The 18,278-nt window shown below is 38.7% G+C and overlaps 1 protein-coding gene across 1 annotated transcript in view; it reads right to left on the bottom strand.

Annotated features, from left to right (window-relative positions):
• The window catches only part of LOC117300649 (two pore potassium channel protein sup-9-like), a 29,066-nt gene extending 19,983 nt beyond the window's left edge, over positions 1 to 9,083 (bottom strand). Inside the window, exon 1 of the mRNA XM_033784341.1 lies at positions 8,524 to 9,083. Within this exon, the coding sequence (XP_033640232.1) occupies positions 8,524 to 8,806 (283 nt within the window). The 5' untranslated portion in view covers positions 8,807 to 9,083. The remainder of the gene's footprint in view (positions 1 to 8,523) is intronic.
• Between the last annotated feature and the right edge of the window lie 9,195 nt (positions 9,084 to 18,278).

Below are 18,278 nucleotides of genomic sequence, written 5' to 3' on the forward strand. Positions count from 1 at the left end.
AAGGTTAATATTGATTTATAATGTTTGTTTTTATGCTAATAAGGCAGATCTTATGAGGCATTGATTAGCCCAAGTCTAAAATACAAATATTGTATTGTTTTCCCTTGTTATAATATTGTTGCGATTCAACATGTGGCTGTTATGCCCCTTTTGTTATGTACCATTCTACAGGGTCTATATTACTATATGCTTTCAGAAAAGCTCTGAAAAACGTGAACATTTATAACTAATAGAGAATACCATATCATTAATGAAAAGCACCTTATGCATTTTGAGCTTTAGTCCGATAGCAATTGAGTACACATCAGTTAGGGTGAGCGTGTGGCTGCATGTGAACATTAATCAACCATTCTGTATGGCCTATATATTAACCATGTGCTTCAGAAAACCTCTTAAAGATGCTATGTCAGATTTTTGGCCGATTTGACCCAAAATTTTGATTAAAAATTCAATAGGTATTTTGATGGGGTCGAGAAAGTAACTAGCTTTCATTTGAGCCATTGCTCGAAAAAGTCCGCCAATTATTAGTAGCAGTGAAATAAAGTGCTAAAATTAGTTTTTGTCGGGATCCCGACAATAAAATATCACGTGACCAATTCTTATGTGTTTTATAAGAAACATTTCCTGACCATTAAAAGTAAAAGTTAAACTTTTTTTCGTTAGAGCTGGTGATACTCTTTGAAATACCATTCACTCAAAAAAATCTATTTTTTAATGTTTGGTGTAAAAAATCTGACATAGCATCTTTAACAATACTGTCACGTGACTTCTATCTAAAAGTTCTGCTGATGTTCAAACCACCACGTGCAATACGCGCTGCTCCAAACATGAACATATAATAATATAACAACAGCGAAAAGCAGCTGAAGTATTTTGAGCTTTATATGGTCATAGCAATTGAGTATTCTACAAAAGTTAGGGTTAGCATGGGGGCTTGTGGACATTTAATAACAAACCATTCTGTATGGCATGTATATTAAAAATGTCGTTATTACGTTAGTTGTTTGTGTAATACTGATACGAGCTTTCAGCAAATTGGTTCCACGTTAAAGGAACACGTTGCCTTGGATTGGTCGAGTTGGTCTTTGAAGGCGTTTGTAACCGTTTGTTATACAATGCATAATGGTTAGAAAGATGTTTTAAAAGTGAAATATAATGATCCACACAAGTATCACTCAAAATTGCGCGGTTTTCCTTTTAATTTGCGAACTAACACGGTCGGCCATTTATGGGAGTCAAAAGTTTGGTACAAGGAACATGATAAAAATGCAGAAATTGGCTGATATCGTGACGGTTGAACACTATAGCTGTCTTTTTCGAATGTAAATTTTTATTGTTTTATTTTTTTTTATTTTTCAAATGTGCCGAAATTTTGTTCAGATTATAACAACGCAAAACAAGTGTGTGTTGTTGAATATGTGTTAAAAGACCACTTTGAATCAGTGACTTCTTGCAGAGAAACTAGTCCACCTTTAGATGGACATCCTTGTTGGTTTCTTTCCCTTTCATTAAACTGATTGATATGCAAATTAGAAACACTCTGAGCGACCGGCAGAAATTAAATTACACGCGCCGAGGTTGCATCATCGCTATTGAAATTCCTGCTTCAAATCGTGTCAGCATATTTAATTACACATTATTCAAGGCGACGTGGTACGGCACCTCGTGAACACTTACTGTTGCTGGCCCTGCCTGCTGATGCATGCACGCCTGTAAACCATACCTGCAACAATATGGCAACGCTAGCCCAGGTGATTTTCACGAAGGTTTCTCTTTGAAACATTACAACCTGTTTTTTTTTTTTTTATCCGAGGCTTGAAAAACCATGGAAAGCAACAAATGCAAAGCAAAAACAGATCGTTTGTAATCATTTCACAAAAATATACAGAAATAGAATTGTTTGTTTGGCTGCTGTTGATTTGTGTGTTTGTGTTTGTGGGATTGTATGGCCTACCCTCCGAGGAAAATTCAATATGTTTGTTATATTATATTTCTTGGTTTATTTCATTAAAAAAAACATTACAAAGGAATGAACAGTATGACAACCGATATGGTTGAATTGCACTTGAATATGTATACAGTATAACAAATTTCTTTAAAAATAGCTTAAAGGTTAAACAGTTAAAACACACAATAGATAATGAGCAAGTATTACAAACAATCAAAACAACAAACAATCAACCAACAATATGAGACTTAGCAAAAATAGACGTAATCAAAGGGACAAAATATGGGTAGAGAGCCAGCCTTAAAAGCAAGCCTTAACAGTTTAACTTTAAAAAAAAAAATAGGGACAATAGGTCCTCATTATAGTCGGTTCTTTGTTTTAATGGGTCCTCACTAGTCTTTTGTGTACAAAACCAATAGGTATTGCTTCAATACAGGAACAACAGAAAGCACAATAAGTGTCCTCTAACGTAATGGTAACATTTTAATAAGACTGTGTGTTTGTGTTTTTAAAACACTTTCAAACCGGGGACTCACACCACAAGATGACAATTGCTTTACTTTCGACTTTAAATGAATTGATTAACCTCAATAGAACTAAGCTATTTGAGTGATTTTGCTAAGGGCCATAATAGCAAACGTGACATAAGTAAAACAACATTAATTCAGCATGCATGCAATGAATGAAGCATGGCTCTACTTAAGGGATTCTGGATTTGGAAATTGCTATACCCATTAGCTGTGTTTGAACTACCACTCTAATTGGAATCATGTCAAACAAGAAACATGTCTATGTTAATTATCCAACTTTAATGTATAGAAAATCCAATAAAAACAAATTCAGGGTTCAGTCAAAGCTGTGACCACATTTTTACACAATGATATATTTTGTTATATTTCGGAAATACTTTCCACCTAAAGGCATCTCAGCCTACAAAGCTTATGCTTTTAATGGGTCATGTCTCCATACAGTTTCAGTCTCTGTAAAATCAAGTTGTTTGTTTTGATGTATATTCGTCTCCTGACGATGACTCGAGCAAGCTAGTCGAAACGTTGAGACCAGTTCATACAGTGGTAGTACAGTTAATTACGATCCTATAAGCTAAAGTAGTCCCAGCCTATTTCCATACCATCCACACAGGTAGTAGTCAAAAGCAGGACAGTTCTTTTCAGAACTGAGAAGTCTCCCGAACACCCGAACAATCTACTCCGCGGTAGTAGAATTAAGCAAGACAGTTCTCTAAAGAACAAACTCTACCTGGCAAATAGATACACACATGGTGTTACCGCAAACCAAATATATATGGATACATCACCATGCAATGCCTCAAATCCTATATGAAATAAATGTGGTTGATTTAAGGTATAACTATAATGTTCATAGTTTTGTAACTACTCGGGAAAAACTATTGATCATGAAAATGTACTTGGTGAGCAGCACTGCAGCTGTTGATATAGTATGAATTATTTTGAGATCCCTGTAAAGTAACATGGCTGTTTAATCTGTATTCCCCAAAACATTTGAATCTGAGAAATGGTTCATGCATGAATCATTTCCCAGAATCTGAGGGTTGGTGTCCGTTCGCGAATGCTGTGGCCAGATATGCGGTTGGTACCCGCTGTCACCTCAAACGTGGATGGATTTGACATTCATGTGAAAAATAAGTCAGCGTTACCTTGAAATTGGCCAATCCATGACTATTACCTTTAAAGAAGCAATGGATGTAATCTTCAACAACAATACTTGTTTTAGATGATTATAATTTCCAATGTAACAACTTAAAGCATCAGTACATAACTGGTTTTTGCTATCAAAACAGTTGCTGGCAGTTAAAGTACTTTATCTTATCCACCATATACATAAATTGACAAGCATGTAGAAGTTTGAGATCGATCGGCCATCTGGGTCACAATAAAAAAAATAGTCAAAACCTGATGACACATTTTGCATGACATCGGTGCAAAATAAAATTGAAAAAAAAATGCTCACTGAGCGATAAACTCCAAACGGGAAACTAGTTTTTCTCATCAAAAAATGACATTTCAGACAGAAAAATTTCAAAGGATGTTTTCTACTATCCATCAACTTAGACCGTGTAAGTTGTATCATAGTTTTATGTAGATGATATTCTGTGATCTTCACGATTTTTGTTTTAACACAGTGTTCCTTTAATTCAAATATGAAGCTATACGGGTATGTAAATACAACAATCTGTTTTAAAAATACAGCAGTTGGTCGTAGGAAATAAAGAGGACTTGATGTAATAATCATGTACTTATGCTTGCAATACGATATGTGTCTAGCGAGTAAACAGTATATCTTTATCAAGGGCACGGTGTTTTGCTATCGTATGAAGATAGTTGATGAACGACGTATATACAGGCATTCCTTAACCGCCTTTGACATGCCCCCAATGTGCGCAACACCATAGGCCTAAATAAGTACAGCTGCATCCATGTTTGTATGCCTCCAAGCCTCGGTTTGGCTTTATGGAGTTTGCCTTCCAGACTCGGATTGGCTAAATCGATTTGAAATACGATAAAATAGGTGGTATAATAGTGTTAGTCTTTCTTCAAGGCTTAATTCAATTTATGTGACAATACGTTTTGTCATTATGCCAAGTCATTAAAGTGTTTATGCACAAAAAGCCTTGACCTTCACCGACGACTAACTGAGCTAGAAAAAATGTACATACCTAATTTGCATTGATACCCCATTTGAATACTTCATTTGCAAAATACTATTTCATTGAAGCTTATTATACACGGTAAGAGTGATGGGTGATTTGTAAAGTGCGGTTTGATGAGTGATTAATTTGACCTGATAAATTTGCATATTCCATTTGCATAAACCATTTGCTTAGTACTATTTCATTGAAGCTTACTATACGTGGGAAGAGTGATGGGCTATTTGTCTAAAGTGGGGTTTGTTGAGTGATTAATTTGACTTGATAATTAATGCCACGAGGGACGTATTTATTGATGGAGAACTAAGAACTGCTGTTTAATTGAGAGCAATATGAGATACGAGAATTCCAATGGCTTGCATGGTGATAAGCAATTCTTAAGCCGTACGTTCAAAGCACTCGTTTGGCTTTAATGCAGGGTATACCTCTTTATAATTACGCCAAAATTAATGTGCATGAAAACAACTTGATAAAAAGTACTGTAGATATGTTGATGTGGTGAAACATTAATACGAACGACCCCGTTTGAAGTTATGTATGTTTTAGAGAAAGAGGTAAATTGTCACCAACACGTTTGAATCTGAGAAAGGCCTTCTGAAAGCATACAATTCTATGCAACAAGATTGTTTTGCTGCCATTATTAACTTAATAAATAATAATAATAAATCTTATAAAGCGCTGGTATCTAGAAAACTATTCACTGCGCTAAAATATGACCAAGGGAAAAATGAATGGTAGGCTTGACTGAAGAGGTAAGTTTTGAGATTGGATTTGAATGAAGAAATGTCAGGTTGTGATCTAAGGGTGAGAGGCAAGTCGTTCCACAGGCGGGGGGCTGCAACCGAGAAACTTCTAAGACTAATTGAGCCCATATTTTCATAGGTTTGTTATTGTAAGCATATTTTTGGAAACACCAACCAAGTGAGGGTACTGGTCTTCAACAATTACTAAAAGTACACTCTGAATTTATAAAATGACGTTTACAAAACCCTGTACATAAATGCAATGTTGTTGGGTTGTTTTTTTTTGCACGGAGGAAAGAAAATAAAGTGTGCTGATTTGTTACAATTTGCTTAAAAAGGGATGTCAAAAGAAAACTAAAAAATTGGGATAAACCAACCCGTCCTATCTATCATGGCCATACTTATATTACACAGTGAAATCGCTGGATGCCCATATAAGTATATAATCCTTCTCGTCACTAAAAATGCGAGGAGGATTTTAACCGCAGGGTTTCCGAGCTTGAGACTCAAAATGAGACGTTGGTTTTGTTTATATAGACGGCCCGATACTTATCCATGTGTATACAACAATCATGCGGTAGTCGTTTTGAATTTACTCTTCATTTTTTGTTTGTTTGAGAAATTTCGTTTCAAAATGTACACAGTCACAGTTTTCCTTTGTGGTTTTTTACTTGGTATTTGAAGAAGAAAAAAAGTCACATCACCTTAAGGTTACCCCCTGGCTGCTTCTACCCATGCTGTATTGTAAATTTAGGTGTGATCCTAAGCTATAGACCTTTATCTTGTTGCGGCCATCTTGATTTTCTCCCATTCAAACCAATGTAACCAAACTGAGGCTGGAAGAAGAGTTAGTCTGGTTCCTTTTTGTGCAATGAAAATTAGCATCCATTACTGGCGTGATACAGGGAACATGACCAAGATGGTGGCAGCATGCTGAGGGTCTACAGTGGCAGTTAAGGCTTCTGACTGGCACCCCGAACACAAATAAATTATTGACTAATAGGGATATTGCCAACATAGGACTATATAGCTCAGTTGGTACAGCGCTTGGACTTTAATCCAGAAGTTGCAGGTTCAAGTCCCCCTTTGTTTAATAGCGATAAGTGTAACTGGTTTCTTTTACAATACACAGCACACAGGACCTTCGGCTTAAGGCCCAATCCGAAGGACGCGGCAATTATTGTTGAGTGTATTGCTTAAGGACACAAGTGTCATGACCGGGACTCGAACCCACACTCAGCCGATCAGAGAAGCACCTTAATAGCAAACATAACCTAAAGAGGGTACAATAGGTTTTCAGATGATGTTCAGAGTACTTTTTGATCACTCCATTTTTACCATTGCTGTATTTGTTTCCCATTTTTATTATCTACAGGCACTTCACCGTTAATCCACCCCTTTAAATATTGCTGTTGTCATTGTATAATTTTGTATTGTTATGTACGTCAACATTGTATTACCCGCCGTAGCGTCGCAACGTATAACGACAATAACACAGGGCACTTATGTTGTTTCAAGCTGTGTTTAATTTTTAAAGAGATGTATTATTGCCTTTGTGGACTTAAATGGTAGTCAAATATTAATAGCTGTTTTGAATACGGTAGAGAAAACATTGGTTATTATGAATTTACCGTCTGCTATTAAAGGTAATATACAGGATTAGTAAGAATACAAATTATCACTGTTTTATTTTAGTCTGAAAGCTTACTGATTATGAAAATCATACTAGAACAATTGTAAAATATTTCCCTTTGAAATGAAGTTATGTTTGAGAGAACTGTACATACAAACCTATAATAAACAATATTGCATATTTCGGTTTGTACAACCTAAATTAAGGTCAATGCGTTTTACAGGCTGAACATTTGTTGTTATTTTTTCTTGTTTTTCTTCTCATGACTCATAATTGGATTAAAGACACTGGACACTATTGTTAATTGTCAAAGACCAGTCTTCTGACTTGGTGTTTCTCAATTACATATGCATAAAATAACAAACCTGTTGAGCTTGATTGGTCGTCGGAGTTGCGAGATAACTATGAAAGAAAAAAACACCCTTGTCAAACGAAGTTGTGTGCTTTCAGATGCTTGATTTCGAGTCCTCAAATTCTAAACTTGAGGTCTCGAAATCAAATTCGTGAAAAAATTACTTCTTACTCGAAAACTACGTCACTTCAGAGGGAGCCGTTTCTCACAATGTTTTATACTATCAACCTCTCCCCATTACTCATTACCAAGTAAGGTTTTATGCTAATAATTTGTTTGAGTATGTACCAATAGTGTCCACTGCCTGTAAGCGCATATTTTCCTGTATCATGGTTGATCACAAAAAAAGAACACAACACTGCCTGTGACTATTTTTTTGTCAGTTTTATCAATCTTGTAATCCTTAAATTTTACGATTATTTTTAAAACGGCAGAGGGTCCCCGTGATATGCATTTACTACGACATATTAAAAGTAAGCCATTGTGAACCATGTTCAAATACTTATGTCATTCTATTTTTTTGCCCACAAAAAAATGAGCCATCCGATTTCTACGATCAATGGCAATAACTCCTTGTGTTGTGTTGTGTATGTGGGTAGCGCCTATACACAATGGCAATGGGTTGAAAGTATCACCTACAGTTCGTCATTATTATGATAGGCAATTGATTTAGTTGCCATATTTTGCTTATAGATATGTCATTTGTTTGGTGAATGCAAACTCACTAACACGGTACGACTGTGCAACAGCGTGTGTGAACCTGCGTGATGCATTGGACACCAATTCCATTCTGATATCATATTTCGACCGTTGCATGGATTCCTGTTGTTAGACACTCGCTAAGGGCTCGCTAAGGAGGTGCGGCGATATTGTCAAGCCATTTGTCCATGGGTTAATAATTGACGCTATCATTGCAAAGAAAGAAAAAACAAACGGCTGTTCAGAACACACTCCATATTTTCAGGGTGTTGTGCGAACCGCTGATTTCACAATGACTAGAATAAATATTGTCGTCTATTTTACTGAATCACAATATTTCTTGATTTGTGCAATTCATAATCATGGCGTTAAACCAATGTTTGTGTGAAAGAGATTGGCTGTGGGAGTTTGCTGAGTTCCCTTGATGGGAAGATCATCTAAATAAACAACAAACAAACTCACCTATTGTCGTTATCACCGTCATGCAAAAAAAGAAAGAACCTGTAAATTTCCATTGTACACCCGCTTTGTGCGGCACATATTTGATGATAGTCTCCTGCAACGCGGCCATTTCATCCGAGCTGATGTTGTAGCGTTTCTGTATGTCGTCGATCACACCGCTCAAAGATATCTTGTCCTTCGCTTCATGTTCCGACTCGAGAACGTCGAAAACGGCCGCACCGGCGAGGAGATATAAAAATGTCGACACCAGAAGAACCAAGGTGCGAACGTTTTGTCGCTTCATTCTTTTCCACCGCCCAAACGTTCATCATCAGGATATATCCAAACATGGGTGCTGTGTCCAAACCATAATTCTCACTGCGTCGCACTGGAATGCTCTAGCGCTGCTTATATCTATAGTAGACGATATGCTGGACGGATGACGCTGATGCAACTGATGATGCCAACGGCAATGAGGCTGGCCCTGTAGTTGTGTGATCGGCCATACGGGCTCTCTCTCGCTCTCGCAGATGGAGCCCCCACGTATACAACACACACACAAAGAGACAGGTCTACTAGTTACACAGGCATGGCTATGTGTGGAAATGTGGCGCCTAATGCCAGTTTAGGGAAGGATGCGGGTTGAGCTCAGCCCAGCGCCGTGTATGTCAGATGTGGCGCAAACGCATTGAGATTCACCCCGGCTGCACGGGCACTGGGTATACACGACGGCTGTTGCGTTTATGCTGAATTTGTCCATAAACAAAAATAGATTCTCGTCACAACTATGGCAACAAATTTGTTTTACCACAATACAAATTAATTAATTAATCTAACAAAAGGAGAGATCCTACAAACTTATTACATTAATGATTTAGCTTTATAGTAGCGCATATTAATGTTGCACAGGCTGCATACTCCCAACCAGGGAGCTGAGATGGTTTAAGGAGTGAATTAAGGCACAGTGATCAGGGTTAGGGTAATAATGCGAAACGCTTTGGGACGCCCTACGGGTGAGAAAAGCGCTATTTAATAACTTGTTGCTGGTATAATTATTAATGTTCCGGATGTATTTATTGTTTGTTTCAGTTTACCCTACCAGCACAATATTCTGGATTTGCAACATTGATGGCTCGAAAATTGTTAAGACTTCTGTTTCATGAGAACTAAAGATCTACCAAAGCACACAACTGAAGACACTGTTCCACATCGCTACTTCGAAAGGCCTAACACCCCCACAAAGCAAGTATTGTTTTCTGCTTTTAATTTTAAACAGAAGATGCACATCTTTGCAGTGAAAGTGACATTGAATTAATAAGTTTCATCCGCTTTAAGGTGATCCCTCTGCTGACACTTCCCAGGCTGTACCGCAAACTTGGGTGTAATTGCAGGTCGAATGGCTTCGTCTGACTTGCACCCCTGAACACAGATAGACAAAACTGGGAGACGGCCATTATACATAGCTCATCTGGTTATACGGAGGTCGTTGGTTTAATTCCCACTCTAGAAATGGGTCTTGTTTTGTTTAGGTTGATTTATGCAAGTCGCCAGACACACAAGGCCTGAAGGCCACTTCAAGGTGTGGGTTACAATTTTTTTTCCAGGGGCCGTTGCCACCTACTCCTAGGGCTGAAACAGGTTTACCCCCTTCACGGTCAATATGAATGTAGGCTTGGGTATCATCCATCAGAAGCCTGGCTGGCAGAGCAGAAAGCACTACCTCCCCAACTTAACGAAGCAATCATGTTTAAGTGTCTTGCTCAAGGACGCAAGTGTCACGACTGGGGATTCGAACCCACACTCAGCTGATCAAACACCAGAGCTTGAATCCGGTGCCCTTTTCTAGTCAGTTTCCCTTGTTTAAATAACTGACAAATAAAGATCGTTACAATAGACGACTTTTAGGACGCTTGGTGGCACAGACTTACCATGTAAAATCCATTGTTCTCGGTAATGTGCGCAGGCTCAGAACTACTAAAACAATGAACATTTACCTGGTAAGTCTGATGCCACCTAGCGCTCCAAAGTCTCCCATTATATGTGATTTCCATGAACAAAAAACCATGACCTTACCCTTTAAGCTCGCTATAAATGGTCAACCTATGATCGAACTGATGACTACTGGAGCAACGTAGTCGAAACGTAGAGTAACCAGCCGATGTGACAGTAAGATCATGTGGTATCTATGCTGGGTAGTTCAGTGTTAAAAAAAAAACCATCCCTGTTGTGAAAAAAATAGTGACGTGAGAAAGCTTGGAGACGAATGAAATGACATGTTAACAGGTCCTGTTTGACAGTCACCAAACAAGTTAAGGACAAACTATGATTTGGGCCACTTTGTTGGCCCTTTAGCTTATCAGCAGTTGTGCAACAAACCTACTTCGACTCAAACACAAAACCGATACAAGCAGTGTCATGAACCACGACTTAGGCTTGTGCTTCGGCCTAGGCTCCATCTAAAGCTCTGCCGAAAGCGCGGGCTTTCGAAACAACCACCGGTGCCTAAAAGCCGGTGCTTATTGGCCGTAGCCGTAGTTTAACAAAGGGCTATTATACAGACTCCCTTCTCTGACGTCACACGCGCCAATCTGCGCATGATGGATTGGTCTGTCATATTTTTGGCAGTCAAACTTGCCTGTAAAGTTTTGTGATGTCGAATCGCGCGCGCATTTCCTGAAATGCACATTGCATATTAAAGGCACTGGACACTATTGGTAATAACTCAACATAATTCTTCGCATAAAAACTAAAGTAATTTCTCACTTAAATAATAAAATACGAAGCCTTTTATTACGCATCTGATGAAAGCACACAAAGTTGATTTTTCTCTCATTCTCTTGCAACTGCGATGACCAACATTGACCAATTTGTTTACAGGTTTGAATTCGGGTCTTTGAAAAGTACCAAACGTGTCTTTAAAGACACTGGACATTATAAGTAATTGTCAAAGACCAGTATTCTCACTTGGCGTATCTCAACATGCATAAAATAACAAACCTGTGCAAATTTTAGCTCAATTGGTCGTCGAAGTTGCGAGATAATAATGAAAGAAAATACACCCTTGTCACACAAAGTTGTGTGCTATCAGATGCTTGATTTCAAGACCTCAAAATCTAGTTCTGAGGTCTCGAAATCAAATTCGTGGAAAATTACTTCTTTCTCGAAAAATACAGCGCCACTTCAGAGGGAGCTGTTTCTCACACTGTTTTCAACAGCTCTCCATTACTCGTTACCAAGTAAGGTTGTACGCTATTATACTTAATTATCCAGTGCCTTTAAAAGTAATGTCATAGACTGGTACTCCAAAAATGCACTGACCATAACAACAAAACATACTACTGGTAAGTAGACACTGAATTCAGTTGAAAGTTTCACAGGTGACTTTTATTATTTAGGTCTTTATACTGTTGCCCATTATCAGCAATAAGTTGACAACAAAAAACAATCTGTGACTTTATCTTTAGGCGTCAGCTTGCATGTCTGATTGTAGTATTTTTATTACATCGATTATTATTGTATAAATTGAGGGGAGGGAATTTTAATATAAAAACTCTTTCAAAAACGCACATATTCATCAGCGAGGCAATATACAAAATCGTTCATTAATGGTATAGCCGTCGGGCAGGTTCTCGACGGCTGTTCTGTGGATGATTTTATTTTCTTGGTTTGTGACCGTCACCGACAGTGTGCCGTTGTCAAGAGCTATTATGTGCGAAACCATATCATTGATGCCCTTGGTAGTCGGATCTGAAACGTAAATTAGAGCAGGCGCCGAAGTGTGAATTTATGATTGCGATAAGTGATGGGGAAATAATGGGCGAGATCAAATAATACGGGAAAGCATTGGGCCTTGAAAGGTACGCCCTTTGAATTAACTGACAATAGTACAGCTCATTGAATAAACTCATACTGCGTGAATTGGTTAGTCATTAATTGAACAGAAGATCGACTAACTGATACCTCTTGTCACACTTTCTCTTTTTCGGTGTTGTAGTACTTGGAACTCTTACTACTCAAGTGCTACTACTGGAGTACCATGTACCATGATGGTACTCACACTACAAACAGCTCATACTGCGTTTAATTGGTTGGTCATTAATTGAACAGAATACTATTAAATGTACTCTTGCCATTTGTCGGTGTTGTAGTACTTGGAACTCGTATTACTCAAGTGCTACTTTTTGTGTACCAAGTTGATGGTACTCAAACACTGCAAACAGCTCATTGAAGGTGACGAAACTGCGTGAATTGATTGGTCATTAATTGAACAGAAGACGATTAACCAATACCTCTTGCCACACTTTCTCTAGTGTTGTAGTACTTGGATCTCGTATAACTTAAGTGCTACCTTTTGAGTACCAAGTTGATGGTACTCACACTGCAAACAGCTCATTGAAGATACCCAAACTGCGTGAATTGGTTGGTCATTAATTGAACAAAAGACTAACTAGTACCTCTTATCACACTTTCTCTTTGTCGGTGCTGTAGTCCTTGGAACTCATATTACTCAAGTGCTATTAAGTACCATGTTGATGGTACTCACACTGCAAACAGTTCTTTGAAGATGAGTAGGAGATGCTCATACTGCGTGAATTGGTTGTTGAACAAAATACTAACTTATACCTCTTGTCACACTTTCTCTTTCTCGGTGTGTAGTGCTTGGAACTCGTATTACTCAAGTGCTACTCGAGATGGTACTCGCACTACAAGATGCTCATCCTGCGTTGGTCATTAATTGAACATAACACTACAATAGTACCTCTTGTCGCTGACTTTTTTTTCCGATGTTGATAGTTGTACCTGGAACTCATACTACTCAAGAACTACTCGAGTACCATGTTAATGGTACCCACACTGCAAAAACTGGAGTACTGCAATGAACAAATATATACCACAAGAGTTAAGATTTATACCAAGTGAAAATAAAACTGTTTTCTGCCGGCCAAGGCGACTACATCGGTGTATTCATAACTTTGATTCTCTTCTCGGTACCTATGCGTTGCAGTGTATAATCGTAGGACCTCAAGGTCGAAGTCCATTATACTCGATTAACTGAAAAATAACCTGTAGTCGAAGTTCATACTCGACACTAACTTGTGACTCCCCAATGACACAAGTCCCGTGACGTCATCACCCACCTAACCCTTGTGCGCCATTTTGAAAGTCCGGTTTCTCCTGTGTTACTGACGGTACCCAATTTAGCCGCCGCGTCCGTGGCAAGGTGGCGCCATAACTTTACATGCAACCTCGTTCCAGGGGAGATCGAACTCGCCTCGCCATTAATTTTGTTGTTTTTCTTGCAAACGTTGTTTGCGATGAGAGGTAAACGATAGAGCGCGTAGCTTGAATGCTGACGTCACACTTCGAGGCTTGTGATCTACGCCAGAAACATGCCTCAAGCCTGCGTCATGGTCCTTCTAAATGCACCTTTGACCTTGCATCCATTTCACATTGAGATTCGCAGTCAAATCCTCTGACATGTACACACATGTACACACATGAAACATGAATGTCATACATGAGCATGTACAAACATTATGCACTCTGCATGCAGACGACCGAAAGTGCAACTGACACACATCATCACCTCAGACCAATCAAAACACATGGACAACTAACGTCACTACACGTTAACCCAATGAAATCATTTTATGAAATTATGACCATTGGGTCTGTAAAACCAGTGCGTGTCTTTATCCTTGCGGGGACCAGTCTCTAAGGCGTGCTGGCCATTATAGACCTTTCTTTTGCAACGTCACAGCCCGAGTTTTTGCCAACCCAGATTGGAAAACTATGGAAAGTCATAAGTGCAAGTCAAGAAAAGATCGCTATTTTTGATAACAATGTAACAAAATTTGTTGATTTTGTTAAAAACAAAACAACTTATCATGACAGGTGATGTATTTGATTGAAAATTTTCAGAAAATGTTGATTTTTGTTAAAACATCTGTTACGACTCAGTGTTTTACTAACAGTCGGCCGACCATGCCAACCGAGTATGGTAGCTGTCCGTTTGACGTCATCGCAGGGATTTAGCTAATGTGGGTCGCCAGCATGAGGTCACTTAATCTAAGACTGTTTATTGGTGTACGCACTGAATCATTAGCCATGCTCAGCTATAGGCGGCCACATGTAGAGTTCAAGTTGTCAAACAGGTTTAATCCGTATCATTAGTATCAAATACAGAACAGCTAGAGGGCGCACTCAGACGGCTTTTAATGTCAACGCCATCAATCAAGGAGTGGTGATCTAAGAGTTGTGTGTCCTTGGCCGTACACTTGTACATACCACGTGATTTACCAATTCAACACTTCAAAGTCTGTCGTCGAGGCACCGTATAGCAGTTGTACTGATATGAAGAAAATAAAGAGTACATGCAACAGTCGTCGGGCGCGAAACTCATTAGTATCAGCAACTCGCCCAAAAGCCTATTACTAATACGCAGTGACGGGTTTTAATGCGAGGCGTTACCTGCCACACTTTGCTGAAATTGTAACACTTGACTACCCATAGCGATTGCTTTGCAAGAAGAAGCGGGAAAAAAAAAGATTATTAAAAACTGCTCGCCCAGTCATCATTGAGAGTATGATTGTGCCCAGGGGGCCCGGTGGCAGCGCGTCGAAAACACCGGTGGTTTGCCTTTGCCTAGACTCAGGCATGCGTCGTCGGGGTATAAAACACAAGCTGGCTTGTTTTTCCTGGGCTGTCTTAATCGCCATGGAAACGGGGAACATGGGGGATGGGGGTCACTGGTGACGTCATGATTTAATCTATGAAGATGGAATTCCTCTTCGTGTAGCGTCTGTTTTCACGGTGCTTAACTCAGTATAGATATGAGATAGGAAATGCATATCATGTTGTATACTGACCGCGAGTGCATTATATTTCTCTCCAGTGTGTCTTGTCTGTTCCATAACTACACCGCTCTGTAGATTTAGAATCGTAAACCACCGCTCTGTAGATTTCAAAACGCACAGTTAACTCACAATGTGGTGTTTATGTTGAAAAATATAATATTGAGGCGGCGAGTTGACATAAAATTGCTGCGCTGAATATCATAGTAATGTTAACACCTGAATGACACAGTGATGTTCCGGTTTGTTCTTCCGGTATAGCAGAATGTATACCAAGACAGTTGAACAAACTCTACCTGGCAAGTAGATACACACATGGTGTTACCGCAAACCAAATGCATGTATATTGATACCTCACCATGCAATGCCTCAAATCCTATTAAACAAAAACAAAATAGTAAAAGGCACTGGACACTATTGGTAATTGTCAAAGACTAGTCTTCTCACTTGGTGTATCTCAACATTATGCATAAAATAACAAACCTGTGAAAATTGAGCTCAATTGGTCGTTGGAGTTGCGAGATAGTAATGAAAGAAAAAACACCCTTGTCACACGAAGTTGTGTGCGTTTAGACGGTTGATTTCGAGACCTCAAGTTCTAAATCTGAGGTCTCGAAATCAAATTCATGGAAAATTTTCTTTTTGTTTTTTTCCGGCAATGCCGACCAGGTGTATTGCTGCTGAATGCAGAAAAACACTTTTTGAAATGTACCCACTCACGACTTGGTCGTACATGTACTTTGCACGTGTGTTTACTCTACGCATTGCAGGCAAAGTCTGCCTCGATTGACGTCACAAAAGGGGTAGGCGGAATCAGTCCCCCAAACAACTTTATATATTTTTTAAACATATAAATCGTGACAAACAATTACTAACAAACAAATTTATTGTTCGTAAGCATGTACTCAAAAAAAAATTCTATTTCCAGGTGACTTTAAAGTGTTATACATTTTGAAGCCGTCTGAAAGTACTGCTTGTAATATGCCAGTGAACATTGAACTTCAACATTTATTGGATTGACAGAATCGTCAACTCTTCGCGGCGGGGTGGAAATGCAACCTGGCGAGGTTTATTGTATTGCACCATTGGGTATTTGAACAGTAGTTGACACCGATCTTGCACTGTTTCCACCTTGGCGAACTTCAAATTTGCAACTCTATACAAGCCGTCGAAAACATTGCAGTATATTAATTTCTGCAGGCATGATACTTTAGTTTGATTTCTGATTGTTTTTGCCTTTTGAAAAATCAGGAACATGGGTGATTAAATGACCTTAAAAATATATATAATTATCGTAATGAACAAGTTGGTCAGGCCTTGTACTCAAGAGTTTTTGTCATACTTTATTTCCAAGGACAAAAAATATCATTGGTACGTCGGATTCAACTGCGAATCTCTAGAACCATGAAGGCCATGTGGAAAGATGCGAGGCCAAAGATTGAACGTGGACTCCACGACAGGGCCCAAATTTCGTAGGACTACTCATTTTGGGCAGAAAATTAGCTAAGCATAACGAAATAACGCTTACTAGAATAAGGTTACCAGCTAAACTAACATTTCACAATTTAGTGTGACTGGTATCCTGCTCATTTCTGCTTAGCAGAAAACTGTTGAGCAATATCTGCTCAAGCAGATCTCTAAAAACTGGGCCCATCATCAGAGCCCATTTTCAAAGCGCTGAGATTAAGCAGAAAGTATGAGGCTTAACATTTTGTGTGTTAAGCAGACAGGATGTCACTCACAAATGGTACGTGTGAGATGGTGTAGTTTGGCTGGTAACTTTATTCTTGTAAGCACAATTTTATTGTAATTTCATTGTGCTTAGTTACTTGTTATGCCTAAGCAGCTCTGTGAAATTGGGCCCTGATCTCTTCTGGAGTAATTCACGAGCCTCGAAGTGTGACGTCAGATGTTCAGATATCCTAATGTAAGCCAGTTGCACTCTCCAAGACAACCGCACTGTCAGTCAGTATATTATCTTTCCCGTGAACAGCTCTCCTTCTCCTTTTTCATTTTATTTCCAACGCTGTCATCCAGCCTATATGACTCCATAATCACGATGTATAAATAAAAGACGCGCCAGTGCTCTGCATGCTTAGCCGATGAGTGTACCACGACTACCGAGAATGCACTTTCGACCCGCGGCCAGTGACGGGCTTTTTCCGGTCAAGGGAAAAAAATGTTTCCGTAAGATGTGGAAAGCTATTCCGGTATATCTGGTATTCAATTCAATTTCTCCGCAAATCAATTTGTTTGTGTAAACATTTATCATTGTTGACGTCCTTCGAAGAATGGTACAGATTTGTATACTAATAATCGCACGTGGTGTTTTGTATCAATCTTAATCCATTTGAAACACTGTCATGAACAGTATTGTTTTTAAACAATACGATGTTTTTGAAGCGATTAACAAAATACACAGAAGTTTTTTTGTATAAGCGTTTAACAAAATACACAGAAGTTAACTGTAGCAAACACACTTCTGTGTGTTTTGTTAAACGCTTCAAAAACCTCGTATTTTTCGTAGGTTTTGCTTGATTGAAGGCATGGACACCTTCGGTAATTATTGTCAAAGACCAGTATCCTCATTTTGGTGTATACCAACATAAAATAACTCATCTGTGAGAATGTGGACTCAATTTGTCATCGAAGGTTCAACAGAACAATAAAATAAACAAACCTTGTTGCACACATTGTGTGCATGCTTTCATGCATCAAAAGGCTTTAGGCCCGAAGTCTTTCATTATTTGAGTGAGAAATTACCTCTTTCTAGTATAAATTTACATTACGAAAGCACCAAAGTGCACTCGCAACAGGCAGCACCTTCAGCAACAACAACCAACAAAAAACAAACAACATTAATATTATCTTAACCGAGATCATGGACGAAAAATAAGATAGCACAACACAACTTTCGATTTT

The sequence above is a fragment of the Asterias rubens genome, chromosome 16, assembly GCF_902459465.1.
Source record: "Asterias rubens chromosome 16, eAstRub1.3, whole genome shotgun sequence".
Classification (NCBI taxonomy): domain Eukaryota; kingdom Metazoa; phylum Echinodermata; class Asteroidea; order Forcipulatida; family Asteriidae; genus Asterias; species Asterias rubens.